Here is a 23,584-nt window from a genome sequence, read left to right on the forward strand (position 1 = left end):
AAACTGCAGTATTAGTGTTTTTGATTTTGGGCTTAATGACACTTTGGACCTTGGTCATGAAAGGGTTAGAGAGAGAGTGCATGAGACAAGATTCATGTTTCTACTAGCAAAACAACCATGCTCTGTGAAGGGGTTTATCGCCAGTGCTAGGGGGTGGTATTTATAATCCTGTCTTGGGAACCACTGAGCCTCAGCGCACTCCTGCATCTAAAAGTGATCAGACATTAGAGAGAGAGAGAGACTTGTAAAGCGCAACACATGCGAACTGAATCGCCTCTGGCCTTAGAGGACAGTCAAACATCCAGCTCAGGAAAACATCTAATGATCATTTGTAGAGGCCACCAGCAAATAATGCACACAGGAAATTATGGGGAGCAGGGCAAATAAGAAAACCTTTTCAATCATTATTGTATCCCCTTTGATAATATGGCCCTAGATGTTTCTGCAGCACTTCTCGCTTGCTGTTTTTTAATTGCTAAACACAAACGGTTACAATTCAGCTGTTTGTGTCTAGGAATGTCACAAAAACTTCAGAAGCTTGAGTATGGTTTGATCATGTTTGAACTCCACTGATACCTTTTGGTTATTTTAAAGCTGAACTCTAGCCCCCCCCCCTTATCATAATCATCCAGTATAGGGCAAAAGACCCTGGGTTATAAACTGGTACTGGTGCAACCTCATTATAACCTTGGCAGTCATACCCTGGACTCCACACTATGGGAACAATCCTGTAAGGTTACTTAGAGCACTGGATCCTGCCTGGGTGCTCACCTCTGCACTTAGTGCAACATGTGCCGTTAGCAGCAGGGTACTATACAGGTCTAGCGCAATGGTCCATCCCTATGGAACCCCTCTTTGGTAAGCACACCTTGACAGGTGAAGCCTGGATCCTAATGAGGGACCAGCAACATGGACATGTAGGACAGGTTTACCCTGTACTGGACCAGTACTGTAGATTAATCTACAGGTTTGAAATTTATTTTCATTATACTTTAAGAACACCTGAAATTGTGTTTTAAAATGTATTTAATTGTGTAATGTTAAACTTTTCAAACTTTGTGGTAAAATTCCACCACTCATAGCATAGTCTAAGTCTGACTGTTCCCTCTGCCAAAGGCCTACAGAACACTGATTTCTCATCCCTAGCCTCTAGTACACCTGATCAAGATTCACACAACATGCTGGCCAGTGTAGATAGTCTCACTTCTGCTCTGTGCAAAAGTCTTGGCATTGTCGCACTGGACTGGATACATTTCCCATTCATTAACAAATAGAATGGGCAATTTATGAGTATTGGGTTTACCCTGAAATCCTCTATCTTGTTGAAAAAAGTTTACTTAAAAGTGGACTGTCCCAGTAGTGGACCCTGTTGTCTCAGTCCTAAACAAGCATCTTTTTGTGCCTATTGAAGATTTTCCTTCATTTAAAAATTCTGCTGACAGAAAATGTTAAACATTTAAAGGCTCTCTTTATTCTGGCAGTTCTAGCTCTGCAACCAGCTTTTGCTGCAATTTCTTTGTCAGACCACACCTAATTATTAGACTAGGTAAATTGACCACAAAGGTAGAAAACAGAAGATGGAGTTTTTAAGGTGCCAAAAAGTTCTAAAGAATGGAAGCACTACCTATATCATAAAAATTCATAGCAATATTTTGATTATTAACACATACACTATTTTAGCAAAAATATTGGGATGCCTGCCTTTTCACGCACATGAACTTTAATGGCATCCCAGTCTTGGTCCGTAGGGTTTGAGTCGGCGCACCCTTTGCAGCTATAACCGCTTCAGCTCTTTTGGGAAGGCTGCCCACAATGTTTAGGTGTGTGTCAATGGAAATGTTTGACCATTGTTCAAAAAGCACATTTGTGAGATCAGGCACTGATGTTGGAGAGATGGCCAACTCAATATTGGGACGCCATTAAAGTTTGTGAGTGTAAAGGCAGGTGTCCCAATACGTTTGGTAATGTAGTGTATGTCAACATGGCGATTTTAAAAGCATAACATAAACCCTAAATGCGCTATCCAACTCCTAATAAGATGCAGTATAATGGAACAGAACACCTCTCATCTCCCCCTGAACAGCCTATAACGCAACCTCTGAGAATAACATAGCATGTCCTGGTATATCTCATACTTAAAGCGGAGTTCCGACCCACCTCTTTAAAAAAAAAAATAAGGCAGCAGCTACACATACTGTAGCTGCCGACTTTTAACATTAGGACACTTGCCTGTCCTAGAGTCCAGCGATGTCGGCACCGCAGCCGAAGTTTACCTTTTCGGCTTTATGCCCGAGTCCCTACTGCGCATACACGAAGTGTGCTGTGCTTACTCACTGGCCCGGCAGAAGGGGAGGGAAAAAGAGAGATGCTGGCGTAATTCGCCGTGGCCCAGTCTCCCAGAAGTGGCACCAGAGGGGGGGGGGGGGGGTCCGATGAGCGGAAGTTTCACTTTTGGGTGAAACTCGGCTTTAAAGTATCATGATATGCTGATTGAGATTGGGGATTGCATCTCAAAGCGTTCTTCAGGAGGCACTAAAACTGCTGTGACTGATTGCAAGTGGGAGCGGTATGATTAGAGGTATTGGCTGAAGTGATAGGAAGCACAAGGTAGTGCCACCAAACAGAGGGAAGAACATTCAAGGGAGCAAGGCAAACTGCACATATACAACAATATTCAAAGCCAAGCCTCCTAGTTTTTTAGATGTTTTATAGTGTTCTTTAGCAATGTCTTGAGTCCTGATCTTCGATGGAATCTAGGGCCGACTCAGTTCTAGGAGTAGATACATGCCATTTGTTCAAGATAAGGACTCAAGACATCGAGGGATAGATTTTTATCCTTTTGTGAGAAAAAGCTCTGATCCTGTACCTGTTTATCTAATGACTGATCAGGTATGAGAGTTGGCTCAATAAAATGGAAATGTCACAAAAAATAAGGAAAGGTGTTTTTGATGTACACAAATCTAAAGACTGGTGCATCATTTTTAAGAACATTTTAAGCTGTCTTCCCTGTTGGGATCTGGAGAATCATTCAGTCCACTAGTGTATTATAACACTTTTTCTTAGGTTATGTTTCCCTTTTAATCCTAATGCATGATACAGGTTGTGTGAAAATGAGCTAGAAAATGTACATCTGGTGGTCATGATATACACACTAGATCACTGTCAGATGATTATTTCTGATGATGTTCCCTGTCTGGTACAATCCTCAAACTGTTTTTGTAAGAGAAAAGAGTGTGAATGGAAAAGTCAATAAGCAATCCTAGCAATTTATTTTACTTGTCGATTTTGCTTGTAATGGTACTCATGGGGCTCATTAAGGTCACATGTGTCACAAGCTATTGAATTTTTCTGTGTTTCACTGAACAGCTTATTTGTGTTTGCATGTAGTGAGCTGGATTACTATGATTCTCCGAGCGTGAATGCCAGGTGCCAAAAAATCTGTGACCAGTGGGATAACCTTGGCGTTCTCACCCAGAAACGAAGAGAGGCTTTGGAGGTATGACTTCTCTACTAATACTTGTTGGGCTGACTTCTGTGAAATACTACTCTGTGGCTATCAATTTTTTTTCTTCACAATAGTAAATATTCCAATTACAGTATTGTCCTTTAATGAGGGGGAAGCCAGCCTTACTGTAGACTGTAATATAGTAAATGTTAAAAGTTTAGAGCCCCCATTAGGTTTTATTGAAGCCAGCTATCACAAACTATCATGTTTCATCATTTTAAATTGAGAGGAGCAGTTATTTATGCCAGACTTGATTGCATCGTAAAACTCCAGATTCCATCTTTGCCTAAACTTAAAAATAACCTCATAGTTGCTTCAACAAAAACATGTCAGTGAGAGTTGAAAGGTGCTTCCCCAACCCTGCCGAGCAATTTAACGCCTTTAAGAGCATATAGCACATGTGCCATCTAGGAAGTGCTCTATTGCATGCCCCCAGCACTAAGGACGAGCCATTGGTGACCGTTTCCAGTCTCTCATATTAATAATCGGGAACTGATAAAACCAGATGCTGACCCTGTGACCACTTTGATAGCGTAATGCCCACCCAGTGTTTCTCATATGTGAAGAGTAGAAAAAGAGGAAGAAAAGCTACATTGTATCTTTTCCTCCTTTGCTAGAGAAAAATTCTGTACAAAAATTCTGTTGAAGAGAAAAAAATGTTATAATGAAAACTAAAATGTTACTATAACATTTAAAAAATATATAAAATGATAAACATGTTGTACTTGCCTGCTCTGTGCATTGGATATGGCTGTCCTGAACCTCCTCTTCTGGGGTTCCCCTGGCGATCTCGACTCCCTTTCCCTGTGTGCCCCCATAGCAAGCCGCTTACTACGGGGGGGGGGGGGGTACACAGTGTGGCTTCCGAGCCGTGTTTCTAGAGAGCTTGGCCCCCCCCGCTTCCTCCTCACACCATTTGATTGATAACAGTGTTTGGCCATTTTCCAGGTCCCTGTTCTAAACTACATTCATACTTTTATCAGATGCTCTGGATAACATGTTCACATTCAGGTGTTGTATATATTAGAGAGATTGTCCCATAGAGGTATAATTGGACACAATGAAGCTAGCAGGACATGAGGAAAATGTATTTTCTGAAGAACATTTATATTGGTCTTCTTTCACTACCAAATTCTAGAGACTGGGGAAAATCTGCTGATATAAATGTGAAAGTAACGAAGGTGGGAAACTGTTCATGTAACTGAGTGTGAGAAGTAGCTGTATAGAGAGGTATTGAGCTGCAGTAAATGTTGTACCGGATAGGAGGTAAAATGTTCCATATACATTCTCACAGATGGTAGAGAATAAAGTGCATCTCAGGGCAAATAAAAACAAAAATACATACAGTGAGGGGGGGAAAAAGTATTTGATCCCCTGCTGCTTTTGTATGTTTGCCCACTGACAAAGAAATGATCAGCCTATAATTTTAATGGTAGGTTTATTTTAACAGTGAGAGACAGAATAACAAAAAGATCCAGAAAAACATTTTGAAAAAGTTATAAATTGATTTGCGATAAACAGGACAAACACCTTGAGTTGTGGTATATCTGGGTCCACTAGTCGGCATCTGATAGTTACTATTCATTCTGTTCATTAATCTGAGTGGAGGGATGGCCTTGGGGCCGACAGCTGGAACATCACTGGGGTATATGATCCGGAAGAATGGATGATCACACCCTGGTGACCAGCCCTCTAAACATCCGCCCTCAGCCGGACTGAGTACGAAAGATAACCTTCACACTATATGTATATCTATACCCCCCCCCCCCCCCATACCTACCTTCCACTCTTTCTTTATTTTAATCCTTTTATTTTTAATTTTTTCCCCCTCTTCCCTTATCCTGGGTTATACACTATTCACAGAAGCAACTATTCTCTGCCTATTGGCTAAGATCAAGTGTAGTTTCGGTTCTTATCAGTTACCAAGAGATGACGCTATGCTAACCGTCCCTAGTACACGGCGAGGTGGAAAGGGATGGCGGTGGTAGATGCAAAACCTGTTGGCGTAATGGCAGTAGCCTCCTGAATTAGGATGGGGAACCATTGAGTCGAAGCTGAAGGGTCGGGTCCCTGGCCTTCTGGCCTAGATTTTTTGCAGTCTCCAACCCTGCCAGTCTTTCGGGAGTGGAACTCCGGCCCCCTTTGATTGGGGGGGGGGGGGGTGGTTTGGTCAGTACGTCCCGAATGTAATTAGGTGGGAGCGACGGGAGAGCTCTGCTCCCTTGACTCTCTCCATGAGCTTCCAGAGCTCCAGTCCCTTCCTGGTAGGGAAGGGGGCTGCTGTCGGCCTGGGCTGTTGGTCAGGGTTGAGTGGAAAGCCTGTGGTGAATGTGCCCCTGGAGTGGCAGTCCAGGGGTGCCATACTTGCACAAGTGTTGAGGGGCACTTTGAGTATTGGCACCTTTGTCCACATCACACCACACACTTTTCACACCTGCCTCTAGGGCCGAGTCTTTTGGCTAGGACCAGAGGAATTTTTGATTCCTGGCCGAAGGGCTGGCCGTCGTATTGCACGATGGTCACTTTCACTTCTCCCACCTTCCTTCTCCCCACTTTCTTTTTATTTAACCCCCGTGTTTGTCACTTTTATGATTTTTTTTTTTTTGTTGGTTGTTACACGTTTTGTCACTGTGTGATTAGTAGGGTGTGGGTCCTTGGGCCTACCCTGAACAGCTTGCGAGTGGGTGGATATGGCTTTTTGGTTTAGTTCGCCTGCTCTCATGTGGTCCCCCTTCGGGGGGAGTCCCACCGAGTACTTGGGTGGGTCTGTTTCGGCAGACCTTCCAGAGAAAGGGGTCTGTCTGGTTTCAGCCAGATGGACCAAGTGAAGTACCTCAGTCTCTGTCAGGAGCCTAACGCCCCGGGGGAACAGGGTAAGGTCCTTCCTTGTGGAGGACAGTGTAACACCCGTTGCACATTTTGTGTCACTCTTTGTGTGTGCATTTTTTTTTCGCACCGGGTGGAGTTTGTGGGTGTGTTTCACACACCACTGGCTTTTCAAAAAAAAAAAAAATGGTGGAGAGATCGGAATCTGATTGCTTCTTTGGAGATGTGTCGTTTATACAGGTAGCAATGTGAGATTAGGAGCACTCCCTTTAAGAGAGTGTGCCTAATCTCAGTTTGTTACCTGTATAGAAGATACCTGGGAGCCAAAAATCTTGCTGACTGATGGCAGCTCAAAACCTTATGTCACTCAATAAAATGCAAATTCATTTATAACTTTTTTTAAATGCGTTTTTCTGAATATTTTTGTTGTTGTTCATCTCTCACTGTTAAAATAAACCAACCATTAGAATTATAGACTGATAATTTCTTTGTCAGTGGACAAACGTACAAAATCAGCAGGGGTTCATATACTTTTTCCCCCCTCGCTGTATTCAGTACATCTTTGCAATACAACACATTTCCTCATATTTTATGTGAATTGGCATTGCTGGAAGATTGATCAAAGCAGTGGAAATTGCAGTGCAATGTTTCTAAATGTAAAATAATGAACCTAGGGAAAAAGAATCCCTTAACGGAGTACAACATTTTGGGTACAGTGTTTCGTTGAGAGTGAGGACGGAGAGGGGGTGGTCTGCAATCCAGGTGGGGATAACTGGGTAGAGCCAACACTACTACACTGGGTTTTAATACAACAGATACTGTACTGTGTTGTCAGCTCAAATGGTAATTTGAGAGCACATCTGATTTCTGACAGTACTCCAGGAAAAATAATAAATTCACCCTTGCATTTCAAGGGAGGGGGTAATGTCTAGGGGCACATAAATAAGGCTGAAATACTTGCCTTATTTCTTGCTCCAGTAGGCTCCCTCCAGTGGTGCGACCATTCCCATTAGGCCCCATGCACACGAGAAGCAAATGCAAACGCATGTAAACTCAAGTTTTCAAAGGCAAAAAACAGTGTTTAAAACGCCCGTTTTTGCCGCGAATTTCGCAGCGTTTTACCGCGTTTGCGGCTATCAGCGTTCATAACAAAGACATTGTAGACCCTCCCAAAGCTTTGAAACGCAAAAACGTTTGCGTCTGAACCCCAAATTTTGCGTCTGAAAAAACAAGCCTAAACCCAACTGCTTTAAAACGCAAAAAAACGTGAATGTGTGCATGGACACATAGGATAACATTAAATTGTGTTCAGGGGCAGTTGAAAAAAATGCCCAAATGCCTCTGAACTCGAGTTTACCAGTGTCTCGTGTGCATGGGGCCTTAATCTGGCCATACATGGATCTAAATTTGGCTGTATGGGCAGGCTGATTGTACCCAAGTTGATCCATCGATCGACTTGGGTAAAACCAGTCTGTTATGTAGAAATCTATGATTACTGCTGGCGGCTATGGCCATTGTATTCTGCTGGTCGGGAAGGCTTCTGCGCCCCCAGCTGGCATTATACAATATACAATAGTGCTGCGGGAGGCATTTTAGTGTTGATGGAGAAATCAATTGATTTTTCTTTCCATTCACCTGTAGTGGAAGGAAAGAAGATTGAGTAATCTATGGCCTGCCTTAACCTCTACACCCCAGCCTCTATGCAAATTACAAGGATAATGTTCATGCATGTACTTCATGGTGTCAGGGCTTCACCCACAGATTTGTGCTTCAGGCAGAGCAGGAGAGCTCCAGACCTGGATGGAGGGTGTAAGGCAAGTACTACAGTCTGTACTTTATACAGGTTTCAACGAGACCAAATGTGTATATATATTGCAGAGATGTATTGAACAATTTTTCAGATTTTCCCCAGAAAGTAGATAAGTAGACCTCAAGGGTGTTTTGCTTCTACAGCAGGGATATGCAATTAGCGGACCTCCAGCTGTTGCCAAACTACAAGTCCCATGAGGCATAGCGAGAGTCTGACAGCATCAAGCATGACACCCAGAGCCAGAGGCATGATGGGACTTGTAGTTTGGCAACAGCTGGAGGTCCGCTAATTGCATATCCCTGTTCTACAGCATATAAACCGGCACTTCCATGTGTGGATATTTATAGACTCTTAGCAACGTTTGTGCATCCCTGCCTTCTGGTGCCTATATCCTTTATCATGCTAGCTTACAAATAAAGTACTTTTTTCTTTTTTATTCATTATCAAGCCAAGAGTTTTCAGTGCTAAAAGGAAACCTATTCCTTGATAAAAATTGAATCTCTGTGTACAAGGCAGCTGACTCACCTGCAAGTGAGATTGCTTTATATAGGTGTGTTTATTCAGCCTTTTGTCTTTTTTTATATCGGTCTTGTATTGATTCAGTGGTGCTTTCTGTATTTTGCGAGGATAATAAATATTTCTGCAGACTTTATCTATGGGCTGCCATTGTTCGAGTGTAAATTGATTTCAGCTTTGCTTCGTTTTGAAATGGCTTCTGCCTTTGTTTTGTAATGAAATTTATATTCCAGTGACAGATTACCCTTTTACCCCCTGGCAGGACAATTTATCAAAGTAGGGAATGTACAGGTGTAGAGGAAGGGAGAGGGATAAGTGTGCATGCTCCTCAGACCTCCATTTTAGTATGTTGTATGTCTAGATTTTGTAGGCTGTTGCTTTTCGTATGCATGTAGGAAAACCGTATGTTATATGTCTATAATTTTTGTTGCTTTTCATTTAGGAGTGGTAAAAACTACTCCAAAACCTCTCTGACACCACTGATGGTTTAACCATTGAGGAGGTGACAACTTATACATTAAAATGTTCCCAGAGACATGAGATCAATTATGGCAGTCGCACACAATTATGTCTTCCATGTTCATGATAATAATAAAAAAACATTGCTGTTTTGATGGTTGATTACGGCCGGGTTCAAGGTCTCATCAGCCCTTCCTACTTTCCTAAATTTTTAATTCCCAATGATTTTATTACGCATTTCAAAGAAGTACAACAGCCCTTGTGAAAACATGTTGCAAAGGAAGGAATACAAATTAATCTCCTGATACATTTTGGCATCCAACAGTATAGTGAACACAGTGGAAACATTGTGGTATCCAATGATTACACAACCATCTGTAATACAATGCAGTTATCGGCAATAAGTAACTCCTACAGGAGAATACAACCCAAGCAAATATCTTTTTCCTCCTCACCATTGAAAACTTCGCTATGGAGAGGTAATGGAATGAAACCAACAAATATCAGCCTATGTACAACATACGGCATTTGAAACAGAAAGACTAATACAAAAAGAAAAATCCGGAAAGAAATAGAAAAAGGTTACTGAAAGAGGCAGGAAAAAAAGAGACGTGCACCCTCTGCGGGTCAAATTATAGTAATATTCATTCATCTCAAGGGGAATCTGAAATTTTCTTGATCCCACGTTTTCTTGAAGAGGGCCAGTTTGTCGTGTAGGATTGTCTACAGGCGTTCATTTGTCATGACCAAAGTAAACTTGGCCCTCAAAAGAATCAAATGGGATCACTGGGGACTTCCAGGATCTTGCAATTGAGATTCTGGCTGCTGTAAAAATGAAAGTTATTTAATAATTTTACATGTCTCGGTTTCTCCTCCACCGGTTGTCCCAGAAGTGCTTGTTGTGGAGTTTTAATGAGGCTCACCCGGGTAAGGGAATAAATAAAATTTATACATGCGGATCCAAAACGGCTTCACTTTTTGGCACGTCCACCATATGTGGAGCACCGTACCCTCTTGATCACAGCCCCTGAAACAGTGAGGAAGCCTCCGAAACACAGGATGCTAACCTTTACTGCTACCATCTACCATCTTAGGAAGACTTTATAATTTGCCTTGATCAAGGAGGTGTTTCTGTACGATTTATGAATTGTTCTGGGCTAGTTTGCCCCATTCCTCCAAGTCCATTTTCTCACTCGGATCTTGTTCCCATTTCTCCATATAAGATAACTTGAATGTAATAGAAACCAGAATATAATATATATTTTTAAGAAACGTGTCCAAAATTCCTGCATAAGTATTCCATCGAAGTGGAAGTGGTCAAGTTGCTAGTGCGTTTTTTTAAGTGACTTGAAAATGTGCTATCAGAGTATCGAAACACTTCAGTAGTTGGAAGCCGAGACTGGTCTAATAGAAATAGTTTTGACAAAGCACCCCTGTGATTGCACAAATGTGCAATGTGGTCCACCAATTTGAGGGTTGAGACCCAGGGTAAAAGCTGGGTTGCTTAACAGTGGGGCCCGAGGAGATGTTCCCAAATTTTTGTGGACATTTTCTAACAGTAAACACCTCTAGTTTATACGCTACATGCTTGGTTCAATATTTTCTTCCATTAGGATAAGTGGATAGAGAAAACACAATTCACCATAGCAGTTTGTTTCCCTGCAGATAACGTGAGCTACATTTTGATTTTCTAAGATATTAAATGGCCGGAACATAAGATGGGTAGGATGGGTATGGTCTTGTGTGTCTGCAAGCTGCATAATTTACTTATGTAACTGTTTTGCTGTTTGTTGATACTTTAGAAAACTGAAAAGTTGCTGGAAACAATCGATCAACTTTATCTAGAATACGCCAAGAGAGCAGCTCCATTCAACAACTGGATGGAAGGCGCCATGGAAGATCTGCAGGACACTTTCATCGTTCATACCATTGAAGAGATCCAGGTACCCTTATCACTTTCCCAAATTTTAAATGTGAATGAGCCAGGATTTTACTGGATTAGACAGATGTGGACAAAGAACTTGGCACTAAAATTTGTGACCATTAAAAGTTGAGTCTACCTAAAACTGACATTTTGTTGTAAATTGGCAATGCTGGGCTGAATCTGTACTTCGTATACACCTCTTCCGCAATTTAGTGGTCCTTCCCTCATGGAGTATGGTTTTCCAAAACCGTTTTCAGCTCTGGTAGTGCTATCCCCATAGGGGGCTACTGGTAATGTCTGGATCTTCCCTAAGGCTCCTTTTACACTGGGGCAGGGGTGGCATTGGCGGTAAAGCACCGCTATTTTAAGCGGCTCTATTGGGGCGCTTTTCTCTATATGGAACGCATCTGGCATGTGGCAAAATGCACCAGATCCAAAATGCACCATAATGTACATGTCAGAAAGGCATCCAGAATGCAGAAATGGTGATGTGAGCTGGTCCTAAAGGTTTTTTACTTTTTCTGCATTTTATGGAAGACCCAACTTTTTTTTTTTTTTTTTTAAGTTTTCAACCAAAGAAAATATCGTTTCTAATATCACTTTTAAAGAGAAGCCCCACTCAGAACTGAAATTTGAGTTTTGCTTTGTTGCAGACAAGATGCAGGCTGATTTAATACATCTCCCACATACTATTGTAGTGAGCTGTAGATGCCAGGTAACTCCAATTCAGCAGCCATTGCAAGCCAAATTAACTCTAGGTATGAATTCTTTTTTTTTTTTTTTTTGTATAGTTGCATTGGTTCAGCTTTGACCAATGTAAATATGTCTATCTCATACGTGAATGATCGTTGTGGAAGCTGCTAATCACTATAGTTGCTGCTACTACAGTGATGGCACCAATCTTCTTCTTCCCTTTTGAATAGTTACCAACTGGGGGGGGGGTGTCACTCGCTTGGCACCACCCTCAATCATAGAATGGCTTGTATCTTTTTAGTGAATGCAAGGCATTTTCTGATTGGATGATGTGGAGGGGTGGGGAGGTGATGTCACCATCTTTATCAGAGAATGCCTTGTAATCATTGAAGAAATTACAAGGCGTTTTTAAGAATGGCCGCAGCGCAAACAAACCCCCTTCGGTTAATATGCAAAAGAGAAGCCTCTTGACACAAATGATTTAGAAAATCCCTGCTATTAATGTAGTAGCACCAACATCTACAGTAATTTCAAGTTTCCACCGCTTTTGCGCAAATGTGAGATGTGTACTTGCATAAGTCCAAACTGGACCAATGTGACTATGCAATAAGAGTTCAGCTTTAATGTCCCCCCATCCCTATCAAATGGACTGTCTATAATGTAGAATAAACAAATACCTGGTGCTTGTAGCTCCCCTTTTAGATTTGGCACATCCTCAGAGGAGGATAAATGGGAAGTTTGGTATATTTTCTTGTTTTATAGATTGTCTATAGAAGGTTTATTTATGGTAACAGTAGCTGACCGTTGTATATGGGGCCTCTATTGTATGCAGTTATCTCATATTAGAGATTTGGATTAATTTGCTCCTGTCTCTTGAAACCTCTGACCTGGTAATGATGAACAATGATAAAATGTAATATAAATGAATGCATCTCGTTTTAGGGACTGGGCACAGCACATGAACAATTCAAAGCGACATTGCCAGAGGCTGACAAGGAGAGACAAGCAATCCTCGGAATCCATAATGAGGTCTCAAAAATTGCTCAGACCTACCATGTCAACATGGCTGGAACCAACCCCTACAGCACTATCTTGCCTATTGAAATCAACAATAAGTGGGACCACGTGAGTAAATTCTATTGACTCATTGCACCTGATGGAAAACCTTGCAAGGCCTGAAAAATACATTGAAACAAAAAAAAAAAAAAACAATATTGTGTTTTGCTGCCTTATCAATGCTTTGTTAAAGTGGTAGTAAAGTCAGTACAGTAAAAAAAAAAACACACTGACAGAGACGGGCTTTTTATAACAGAAGAGACCCTAGTGGGTCTCCTGTTAGGACAGAAAATGATGGCAAATCTCTCAATTGGAAGCGCAGGCAGAAATAAAGACGTGTAAGTATTCTGATGAATAATTAGAACGTTTTAACAATTAATTTTAGTGCTGTTTTTACCCTGTTTTAATCAGTGTCAATCACACCCCAATTTCTTACTTGTACGGGTGTCACAGGGACAGGAAATAAAAAATCTCCCCAGTGGGGTCACAGAGAGAAAAAAATGTAATTTCTTTATCGTTACATCATGGGACACAGAGCGGCATTCATTACTATATGGTTATATGGAGTACCTTCAGGTGTAGACACTGGCAATCTTCAAACAGGAAATGCCCCTCCCTATATAACCCCCTCCCATAGGAGGAGTACCTCAGTTTTTACGCCAGTGTCTTAGGTGTTAGTCATGGTTTAGCTTGCCTCCGCATCCTTGGGATTAGGTGAGCTACCGGTTCTGTCCAAAAAAGCCTGCGCGCTAAAGTGGTCAGTAACCGGACCCCAAACCCTTGGGGTATAGCCCATAATGCTTTCTTTTTAAGAGAGCTGGACCCTGGGCCCAGAACTTAGAAAACCTTTGGGGCGCCTAATGTTTTCTGTTTGCCAGGGTGCTGTATGGGCCCAGGACAGTGGATCCTTCATGGAAGAAGAAGGTTCCCAGGGCCTGAAGGTCTAGACATCCCCACGGAGATGGGGGAAGATTGGACCTCTTGCTTGGCAAAGTCCTGCGGCATGGAGCAGGTAAGTGAGGGGAAAAACCTGCGGGGCTTGGCTCTTAGCAAGTTTTTTCTGGGAGGTCACAGGGGACATGCCTAAGGTTATGCATTGCATCTGGCAAACCAGTCACATATCATGAAGATAGGATGGCTCTATATGTTATATTTCCCCATAAAAAGTGACCTCCCTGGTAGTGTTGGAAAAGCTGTGTATGGGGCCTTTTATGTACAAGTGTATGTGTGTGTCAGAGAGCTATGCTTACCTGCAAGCCTCCAGGCGATGCTCTATCCAGTCCTCTCCCTCATGCCTGCAAGGCAGGCAAAACGCTGACCTCCTCGTGTGTTCCAGGCCTGCGGCTGCAGGAACAGAGAGGCCCTTCCTCCCAACCCCCCCCCCGTCGGCGGGCGCGCGCGCGGTGCGCGTGCACGTGTTATAGACGCATTTGGCGCCGTTTTAGCTGGGGGGGGAAGGGCGGGTCAGTGGTTTAAAGGAAGGGGCGGCCCTTCCTTAGATGCCACAGCTCATTCATTTCTCTGGCTTAAGGGAGGAAGGACTGGAGTGAAGCACGGGGCGCTGAGGACACACAGTGGCCAGAAAGAATACTACAGTCTTCAGAAGATTGTGGTTTAGCCTAGGAATAGGCTGGTTTTCTTTTCCATCTCATAGTCTTTTCTTTGGCAATACTACTCAGGGGGATAGAATGTTTTTTCTTGCCTAGATTGAAAAAAAAAAAAAATAAAAAAAAAAAAAAAGAAGAAAAGTTTTTCTTTTAAAAAAAAAAAAAAAAAAAAAAAGTGTCATCTAGGGTAGAGGAAACATTTTTTATTCCCCAAACAGGTGTTTGGGCATTTAACTATTATAAGTCCCAGGTACCAATAAGTAGCAGGTGTACCTCGGTATTGTACCATGGCATCAAGATCAGAGGGTACAAAAGGTGGGGATTCCCCCGCAGAATCTGAGGTCTCGGATAGAGCTATGCCGCTGCTTTCCCCACAGGGAGCCTTTGGGCCATCGGGGTCTGGGGCTAGAGCTGACGCGAGTCAACCCAACCCTAAGGTGGTCACGGAGGAGGTGTTACTCGCCTCTTTAAATGAGATGCGGAGAAGCATGGGAGAAATGATAGCCGCAGCCATGCGGGGTAGTAAGCGGAATAGATCTCCGTCACCCGTGCGCGGACCCTCGGAAGAGGAGGTCCTTTCCTCTGGGGAATTGGACCTCTTGGACAGAGACCAAGTAGGTTCAGGGATCGAAGATCCGGATACAGAGGAGTCTGGGGCAGTCTCCCTGAGGGAGAGCTGGTGGATTCAGGGCTTGACGGACTTGGTCCATAAGGCATTCAACCTGCCTGTACCAGATCTCCAGGTATCGACGGTTTCAGCTTTGGGCTCACTGAGGGCGCCTCAAAGCAGTGCTGTGTTTCCGATCCATCCTCTATTGGAGGAAGTCTTGTTCCAAGAGTGGAACAAACCAGACAAGGTTTTCTTTCCACCTAAGAAATTTTCTGTCTTATATCCTATGGAAGAAAAGTTTTCCAAGAGATGGGCTTCTCCTGCAGTAGACGCAGCCATCTCATGTGTTAACAAATCGTTAACATGTCCTGTAGAAAACGTACAGGTTTTCAAAGATCCAGTTGATAGACGCTTGGAAGCCCTACTTAAGAACTCCTTCACTTCTGCAGGGGCAGTAGTACAGCCAGCCGTGGCTGCGATTGGAGTCGCTCAAGCTTTATCGGATCAATTTAAGCAAATGCTTGAACTTATTCCTGCCGAGCAGGCAGAAGAATTTTCGGATGTCCCTAAGGCCATATGTTTTACGGTAGACGCAATCAAGGATTCTATCCAACAAGCGTCACGTTTATCATTATCCCTTATCCATATGAGAAGACTCTTATGGTTAAAAAGCTGGGAGGCTGAGCCCCCATGCAAGAAGCTCCTGGCAGGGTTTCCCTTCCATGGAGGACGGCTCTTCGGAGAGGACTTAGATAAATACATTCAGACCATTTCAAGCGGCAAGAGTACTCTCTTGCCAACTAGGAAGAGGGTTCAGGGACCTGCGTTTAAACGACAGTCCTCCCCTGGGCAGGGGCCCTCTAAATGCCAAGCAGTATCGACGGCCTCCTGCAAGAACAAACTTCGGCTTCAACAGCAGATCACAAGGACAGACTGTTAGGGGCAAGAGGCAGTGGTTTCGCAAGCCAGCAAAACCAGCCCCCAAGTCTACCTCATGAAGGGGCGCCCCCACCCACGAAGGTGGGGGGAAGGCTGCGACTCTTTTCGGAGATTTGGGAAGCCAGCATTCCCGACGAGTGGGTACGGTCTTCCGTGGCCACAGGCTACAAGCTAGAATTCCTAAGGTTTCCTCCTCCTCATTTCCAGGAGTCAAGGATTCCAAACGATCTGGAGAAAGGAGCCGCATTAAGGTCGGCTCTAGATCATCTACTTTCCCAGGAAGTAATAGTAGAGGTACCAGTCCTGGAACAGGGGCTGGGTTTCTACTCCAACCTATTCATCATCCTAAAGCCCAATGGAGATGTCAGGCCAATTTTGGACCTAAAGATGGTAAATGCATACTTAAAAGTCCGCTCATTTCGGATGGAATCCGTGCGGTCAGCAGCTGCCACACTCCAAAAAGACGACTTCATGGCGTCCATAGACATAAAGGATGCCTACCTTCATGTTCCAATTTATCAGCCACATCAAAGATATCTACGCTTTATGGTGGCTTCGCGTCATTTCCAATTCGTGGCGCTTCCCTTCGGGTTGGCTACGGCCCCCCGGGTGTTCACGAAGGTTCTAGCTCCAATCCTAGCCAAGCTAAGGATCCAAGGGGTCACGATCCTAGCATACCTGGACGACCTCCTAGTCATAGACCACTCGTCTCCCGGCTTGGAACGAGCAGTGGCCCTCACGGTCCAATACCTCGAGAGGTTCGGCTGGGTCCTAAATCGAGAAAAGTCAGCATTCCAGCCCACAAGGCAGTTGGAATATCTCGGCATGAGATTAGACACGGAACAACAAGGGGTGTTCCTACCTCGGAGGAAGGTCAAAGCCATCAAGGAATTAATCCTACTGGTTCTAAGCAAGAAAGAACCGACTATTCGCCTATGTATGAGATTACTAGGCAAGATGGTGGCTACTTTCCAAGCGGTGCCATACGCCCAGAGCCACACTCGCATCCTGCAGGCAGCCATCCTGTCAGCATGGAGCAAAAGGCCACAGGCCTTGGATATCCCGTTGCCTCTCTCATCAAGAGTCCGGCAAAGTCTGTGTTGGTGGTTAGACCCTCAGAATCTACTGAAGGGAAAATCTTTCAGCCCAGTGGCTTGGAAGATAGTGACCACAGACGCCAGCCTGACGGGCTGGGGAGCGATTGTGGATGGTTCCACTCGCCAAGGTATTTGGGCAAAGCCAGAGAAGCTTTTACCCATCAACATCTTGGAGCTCAGAGCTGTTCGACTAGCCCTCAGGGCTTGGACGTCGAAATTGCAGGGGCTCCCGGTGAGAATTCAATCAGACAATGCCACGGCAGTGGCATACATAAATCACCAAGGGGGGACCAGGAGTCAGGCCGCTCAAAGAGAAGTGAGCTTGATTCTCCTATGGGCAGAGGCTCATGTGCCCTGCATATCGGCAATATTCATTCCCGGAGTGGACAACTTTCAGGCGGACTTCTTAAGCCGCCAGACTCTATGGCCGGGGGAATGGTCTCTGCATCCACAAGTCTTTCAAGCACTCTGCCAAAGATGGGGAGTGCCGGACGTGGATATCATGGCATCGAGACTCAACAAGAAGCTAGACAGGTTCATGTCCCGCTCAAGGGATCCGATGGCCTGCGGAACCGATGCTCTGGTTTGCCCTTGGCATCAGTTCAAGCTTCTTTATGCGTTTCCCCCGCTCCAGTTACTACCCCGCCTGCTGCGCAGGATCCGGGTGGAGCACATACCAGTTATCCTGGTAGCTCCAGCATGGCCCAGAAGGGCTTGGTACTCACTAATCCTAAGGATGGTAGTGGGAAACCCTTGGACTCTGCCTCTAAGGCCAGACCTGCTATCGCAAGGTCCGATCCTCCACCCTGCCTTACGGCATCTAAATTTGACGGCCTGGAAGCTGAATCCTTGATTCTCAGGGGTAGAGGTCTGTCTCAGAAAGTAATCTCTACCCTAATCAGAGCCAGGAAACCGGTCTCTAGGGTGATTTATCACAGGGTCTGGAAGGCCTATATAGGCTGGTGCGAGTCCAAGCTATGGCTTCCTCGCAAGTTCACCATAGATAGAGTTTTAAGTTTTCTCCAGCTAGGAGTGGATAAAGGATTGGCATTAAGCACAATCAAAGGACAGATTTCTGCCCTGTCAGTGTGGTTTCAGCGGCCGCTGGCCACCCACTCGCTGGTTAAGACCTTCCTTCAAGGGGTCTTACGTATTAAACCTCCAGTTAAATCCCCGCTTTGTCCGTGGGATTTAAATCTTGTTCTGTCGAGTTTACAGAAACAACCGTTTGAGCCGTTGGCTGAAGTTCCTTTGGTTCTACTGACAAGGAAGTTGGTGTTTTTGGTTGCCATAGTTTCCGCAAGAAGAGTTTCGGAACTGGCAGCCTTATCCTGTAAGGAACCATATCTTATATTTCATAAGGACAAGGTCGTTCTCCGCCCTCATCCTTCCTTCTTACCGAAGGTCATATCCAGTTTTCATTTGAACCAGGATTTGGTATTACCATCCTTCTTCCCTAAACCTACTTCCAGAAAGGAAGGGTTGCTGCATACCTTGGATATTGTCAGGGCCATGAAGGCCTATCTTAAAGCTACAGAGAAGATCCGGAAAACAGATGTGCTGTTTATTCTACCGGATGGGCCCAAGAAGGGGCAGGCAGCTGCAAAGTCCACCATTTCTAGGTGGATTAAGCAATTGATCACTCAGGCCTACGGCTTGAAAGGGTTGCCTCCTCCAGTATCATTAAGGGCTCATTCTACTAGAGCCATGGGCGCCTCCTGGGCAGCACACCACCAGATCTCTATGGCTCAAGTTTGCAAGGCGGCAACCTGGTCTTCTGTCCACACATTTACAAAATTCTACAAGTTGGACGTAAGAAGGAATACTGATACTGCCTTCGGGCAGGCAGTGCTGCAGGCTGCAGTTTGAGACCCTCGGATTCCGGGGGCTCCTCTTTTTTTGAGTTAAATTTAAAATTTAAGATTATTTTTCTCAAATAAGTTGGATTTATTATGATTTGAGTATATCTCTAAATTAAATCCTTTTGTCTTGGAGATGTTCTCCCTCCCCTCATTGTAAGCATTGCTTTGGGACATCCCATATAGTAATGAATGCCGCTCTGTGTCCCGTGATGTAACGATAAAGAAAAAGAGATTTTTAATACAGCTTACCTGTAAAATCTTTTTCTTGGAGTACATCACGGGACACAGAGCTCCCACCCCTCTTTTGAGGACCATTTTGGGAGGCATACTGCTTGCTACAAAACTGAGGTACTCCTCCTATGGGAGGGGGTTATATAGGGAGGGGCATTTCCTGTTTGAAGATTGCCAGTGTCTACACCTGAAGGTACTCCATATAACCATATAGTAATGAATGCCGCTCTGTGTCCCGTGATGTACTCCAAGAAAAAGATTTTACAGGTAAGCTGTATTAAAAATCTCTTTACTTCCCTGCTGTACTCCTACTTTAAAAAATATAATTATTCAACATTTAATGTTGGGTAATACAGAAGCTTTTTGACACATAGACATGCTACAGTGCTCTAGAGATGCTAGTAAACAAAAGTGTCCAAATACAAAAAAATAAAAGGTATCATAATGTGTTATTATAAAATAATTGTCCAGATGGTCTTCTCTAAAATCGTTGAACAATGCGCCAGTATGCAAAATAGAGCAACGTCACTCTATCACCAGAAAGTGTAAAGATCCTTCACCTTTATATACTCACCAGACAGCTAAAATAAAAAGGCGTGTATAATAGCCAATCCTGTGTGTCCATATACTCTCCTCTGCATTCCAGCCTCAAGCCACGAGTGTGATCTCGTAGACAAAAAAGCTCACACTGCGGAGACCAGAGATGAAGTATATAGTGTGCAGTATTTTTATTGTTAAATTTGCCAGTACAAATATAAAAACATCCACGTGTAAAACTAACAAACAGTCTAGACACATGTAAGGCCCCTCCCAACGTGTTTCATGCGTACGCACGTCCTAAGGGATATGCCTACGTATCCTACCTAGTAGGTAGGCATATCCCCTGAGGACAGGGGCAGACTGACAACTCATGGGGCTTCCAGGCAATAGGAGATTATGGGACCCCCAGGCAATAGATTATGGGGCCACACAGTATACACATACACACATACAGTATACATACACACACACACACAGACATAAAGTATACATATACATACACACAGAATACACATACAGACACTGAAAAGGTACTGGAGAGGCGGAGCAGCTATAATCTTGAGATTTTTTTTTTTTTATAAAAACACTGATTTTTACATACTGTCCCTGGTTTTACTGAGGCTGGCAACCCTGATGGGGCCCCCTAGTGGCATGGGGCCCTCGGGCAGTGCCCAAGAGCCTGAATGGTCAGTCCGCCCCTGCCTGAGGACGTTCGCACGCACGAAATGCATTGGAAGGGGACCTTGCATGCTGACTCCACGCCACCGTTTCTGGAGATCGGATCAGTGGCCATCCGAGTCCAGACTGTTTGATTTAGCACGTGGATGTTTTTATAATTGTACTGGCAGTTTTAATAATATGCTGCGCTATATACTTCACCTCTGTGGTGTGAGCTTTTTTGGTCTAGGAGATTGCGCTTGTGGCTTAAGGCTGGAGTGCAGAGGAGAGTGTATGGACACACAGGACTAGCTATAATACACACCTTTGTATTTTTAGCCATCTGAATGCATAGAGGTGGAGGATCTTTACACTTTCTGGTGATGGTGAAGTTGTTCTATTTTGCACAGGAGGACATTGTTCAATGATTTTGGAGAAGATCATCTGAACATTTATTTTTATAATAACACTTTATGATACTGATAAAAAAAAATGTATTTGAACACATTTGTTTACTAGCATCTCCAGAGCACTGTAGAACTTTGTTGCGTTTGCAAGCTGCTGTATTTATTGTGTTATAGTGTTTATGTAATTTATTTATTTTTTAATACAATTGTGTCACTCAATGCATTTTATTTAAGCACTGCTTTATTGTTTGTTTTGTAATTGCTGTTTTATAAGGTTGGCTTGTCACCTTTTGTGCTGGATGCTATTTTTTCTAAGCACTCGTTTGCACTCTTTTCAATAAATGGACTTGTGTCTGTTTATACCCACCTACCTCCAGGTCTGATCAGGCCCAATTAAAGGACTGCATTCATTTCAATTTTGGCAGACCAGATCGGAGGTAGCGTGATGTAAACACAGCGGAGTCTGTTTACACCCACCTGCCCATAGAGCTCAGCAGGGTCTGTCCCCTACTGATCAGAACGGGCTCCGCTCGATGTGAAAGGGGCCTAAGAAAGGCAAGGCTATATGTAAGTTAACATTTCCTTCTGAAAATTACAGTTGCCTGTATGCCATTCTGAGCTAGTGGATTCCAAACTTAGTCACAGATTGGAACAAGTATGGAAATTTAAACTGCACATCGCCTTCTATTTTTTTAATTCCGCATTGAAGGCAGTGGTACACAGTGGTGTTATTGTGAAGAATACAATTTTGCTAAACCGTTACCTGGTGTGTTTCGTACAGGTCAGACAGCTGGTGCCTCGCAGAGATCAAGCCTTAATGGAGGAACATGCACGACAGCAGCAAAATGAAAGGCTGAGAAAGCAGTTTGGAGCACAAGCCAATGTTATTGGACCATGGATACAAACGAAGATGCAGGTATGAGGGAATATATATGTCTACATTTGTAGCCTTTATTGTTGTATGTTCTCTGGAGAGCACTGTACACATTCCATAATGACTAATCGATGCTCCTGTCATTGTCCTGGAACAGCTGGTCCTTGACGTGTACCTGTGCAAAAACTTATGGAAAGAGGTGCAATTCTGTAGACATGGGTTACTGACATCATTGATATTAGTAGCGCTACTCCACCGTTTGTTTATGATTTGTATGTTTGTATAACATTTTTGAGTTGGCTGCTTTATTTTTAATTTCACTTTTTTATTGGTAAGCGCACTTTTTCACTTCTTTCACATATTGTTCATCATTGATATTTGCCTTGAGTTATCACATATGCTTTGTAGAGCAATACGTGCAGCCTATATATCTTGCATTTCAAGTGATGATTGCAGATAGTTCTTCCCTGACCAAATGGAATTTTATGAATTTCCTAAAGGCGAACAGAAAAGGAGATAGTCATACATATTGCGGTAGAGAGTTCCAGAGGTTGGGAGAAGCTCTGGACAGGTCCTGAATGTAAGCATGGGAGGAGGTGACCAGGTAGCTAGAAAGCAGGGGGGGTTGGAAAGGGTGAAGACTGTTTTTGTCATATTTTGAGATAAGGTTAGTGATGTAGCTGGGAGCACATTTGTGGATGGCTTTGTAAGCTGCTGTTAATATTTTGCATTTTATTTTTTGGATGATTGAAAGCCGGTGGAGGGATTGGCAAAGAGGGGCAGCAGACACTGAGCAGTTGGTAAGGTGGATGAGTCTGGCAGCAGCATTCATGATAGACAGGAATAGCGAGGTAGACCAATGAGGAGGGAGTTTCTGTATGCGATTAGAAGAGAGAGAATTAAAGCGGTGGTTCACCCTGCTGAACAACATTTCAGCATAAAATCCGGCATAGTAGCGCGAGCTACACTATGCCGGTCTTAATTTTTTTATCCCCGTACTCACGGTTATATCGTACATAGACGATTCCGTCTGCCGCGGGGAATGGGCGTACCTAGCAAGAGGGAGGGTGATTGACGGCCGGCTCTGGCACGTCACGCTCCCCGAAGACAGCCGGAGTAGGTCTCGGCTCTTCACGGCGCCTGCGCACAGGCTATGCGCAGGCACCGTGAAGAGCCAAGCCTATTTCGGCTATTTCCGGAGAAGCGTGACGTGCCACGGCCGGCCGTCAATCACCTTCCCTGTCCATAGGAACGCCCATTCCCCGGAATCTTCTATGTACGATATAACAGTGAGTACGGGGGAAAAAAATACAGACAGGCATACTGTAGCTCGCGCTACTATGCCGAATTTAATGCTAGAGGGAAAAACATTTTTTTTTTATATAGGGTGAACCCCCGCTTTAATATTTAAAGTCTCGTACTAAAGAATAATGTACAAGCTTTATTCATAAACAGTATTTTGTATAGGACTAGATTTTCAGAGCTTCAAATAAATGCTGCAGTAAAGTATGTATTAAATATTTGTATTCTAAATACTGGAGGGGGACCTTTGATTTTACCTGTCAGGTTCTGGAATATATAAGTTGGCTCATATAAATATAATAATTTATGGTGCTTTACAACCTGCTCTCTGTAGGAGATTGGAAAGATTTCTATAGAAATGAATGGAACTCTAGAAGACCAACTGAGCCATTTGCGGCAATACGAGAAAAACATTGTGAACTACAAACCAAAGATTGACCAGCTAGAGAGCGATCACCAACAGATTCAGGAAGCACTTATATTTGACAACAAGCACACTAATTATACAATGGAGGTAAGTGTAACTTTAGTCACAGCAAGTAATTGAGAAGTCTCTGTGTTTTTTTGTTTTTTTTCATATTCAAAAACTGTGTATGTCTGTAGGTATGAGTTTGTTATCTATAAAAAAAAAATATCTTTTTAAATCATAATCACTACAGAAACTACCCA

The 23,584-nt window shown here is 43.6% G+C and overlaps 1 protein-coding gene across 3 annotated transcripts in view; it reads left to right on the plus strand.

The window, feature by feature from the left end:
- The window catches only part of ACTN1 (actinin alpha 1), a 159,801-nt gene that overhangs the window by 114,489 nt on the left and 21,728 nt on the right, over positions 1–23,584 (plus strand). For all 3 annotated transcript variants that reach the window (XM_040333374.1, XM_040333376.1, XM_040333375.1), the window contains exons 13-17: positions 3,388–3,496; positions 10,919–11,059; positions 12,676–12,858; positions 21,521–21,655; positions 23,250–23,429. In XM_040333374.1, coding sequence (XP_040189308.1) covers positions 3,388–3,496; positions 10,919–11,059; positions 12,676–12,858; positions 21,521–21,655; positions 23,250–23,429 — 748 coding nt within the window. The remainder of the gene's footprint in view (positions 1–3,387; positions 3,497–10,918; positions 11,060–12,675; positions 12,859–21,520; positions 21,656–23,249; positions 23,430–23,584) is intronic.

This window comes from Rana temporaria, chromosome 13 (assembly GCF_905171775.1).
Source record: "Rana temporaria chromosome 13, aRanTem1.1, whole genome shotgun sequence".
Classification (NCBI taxonomy): Eukaryota; Metazoa; Chordata; class Amphibia; order Anura; family Ranidae; genus Rana; species Rana temporaria.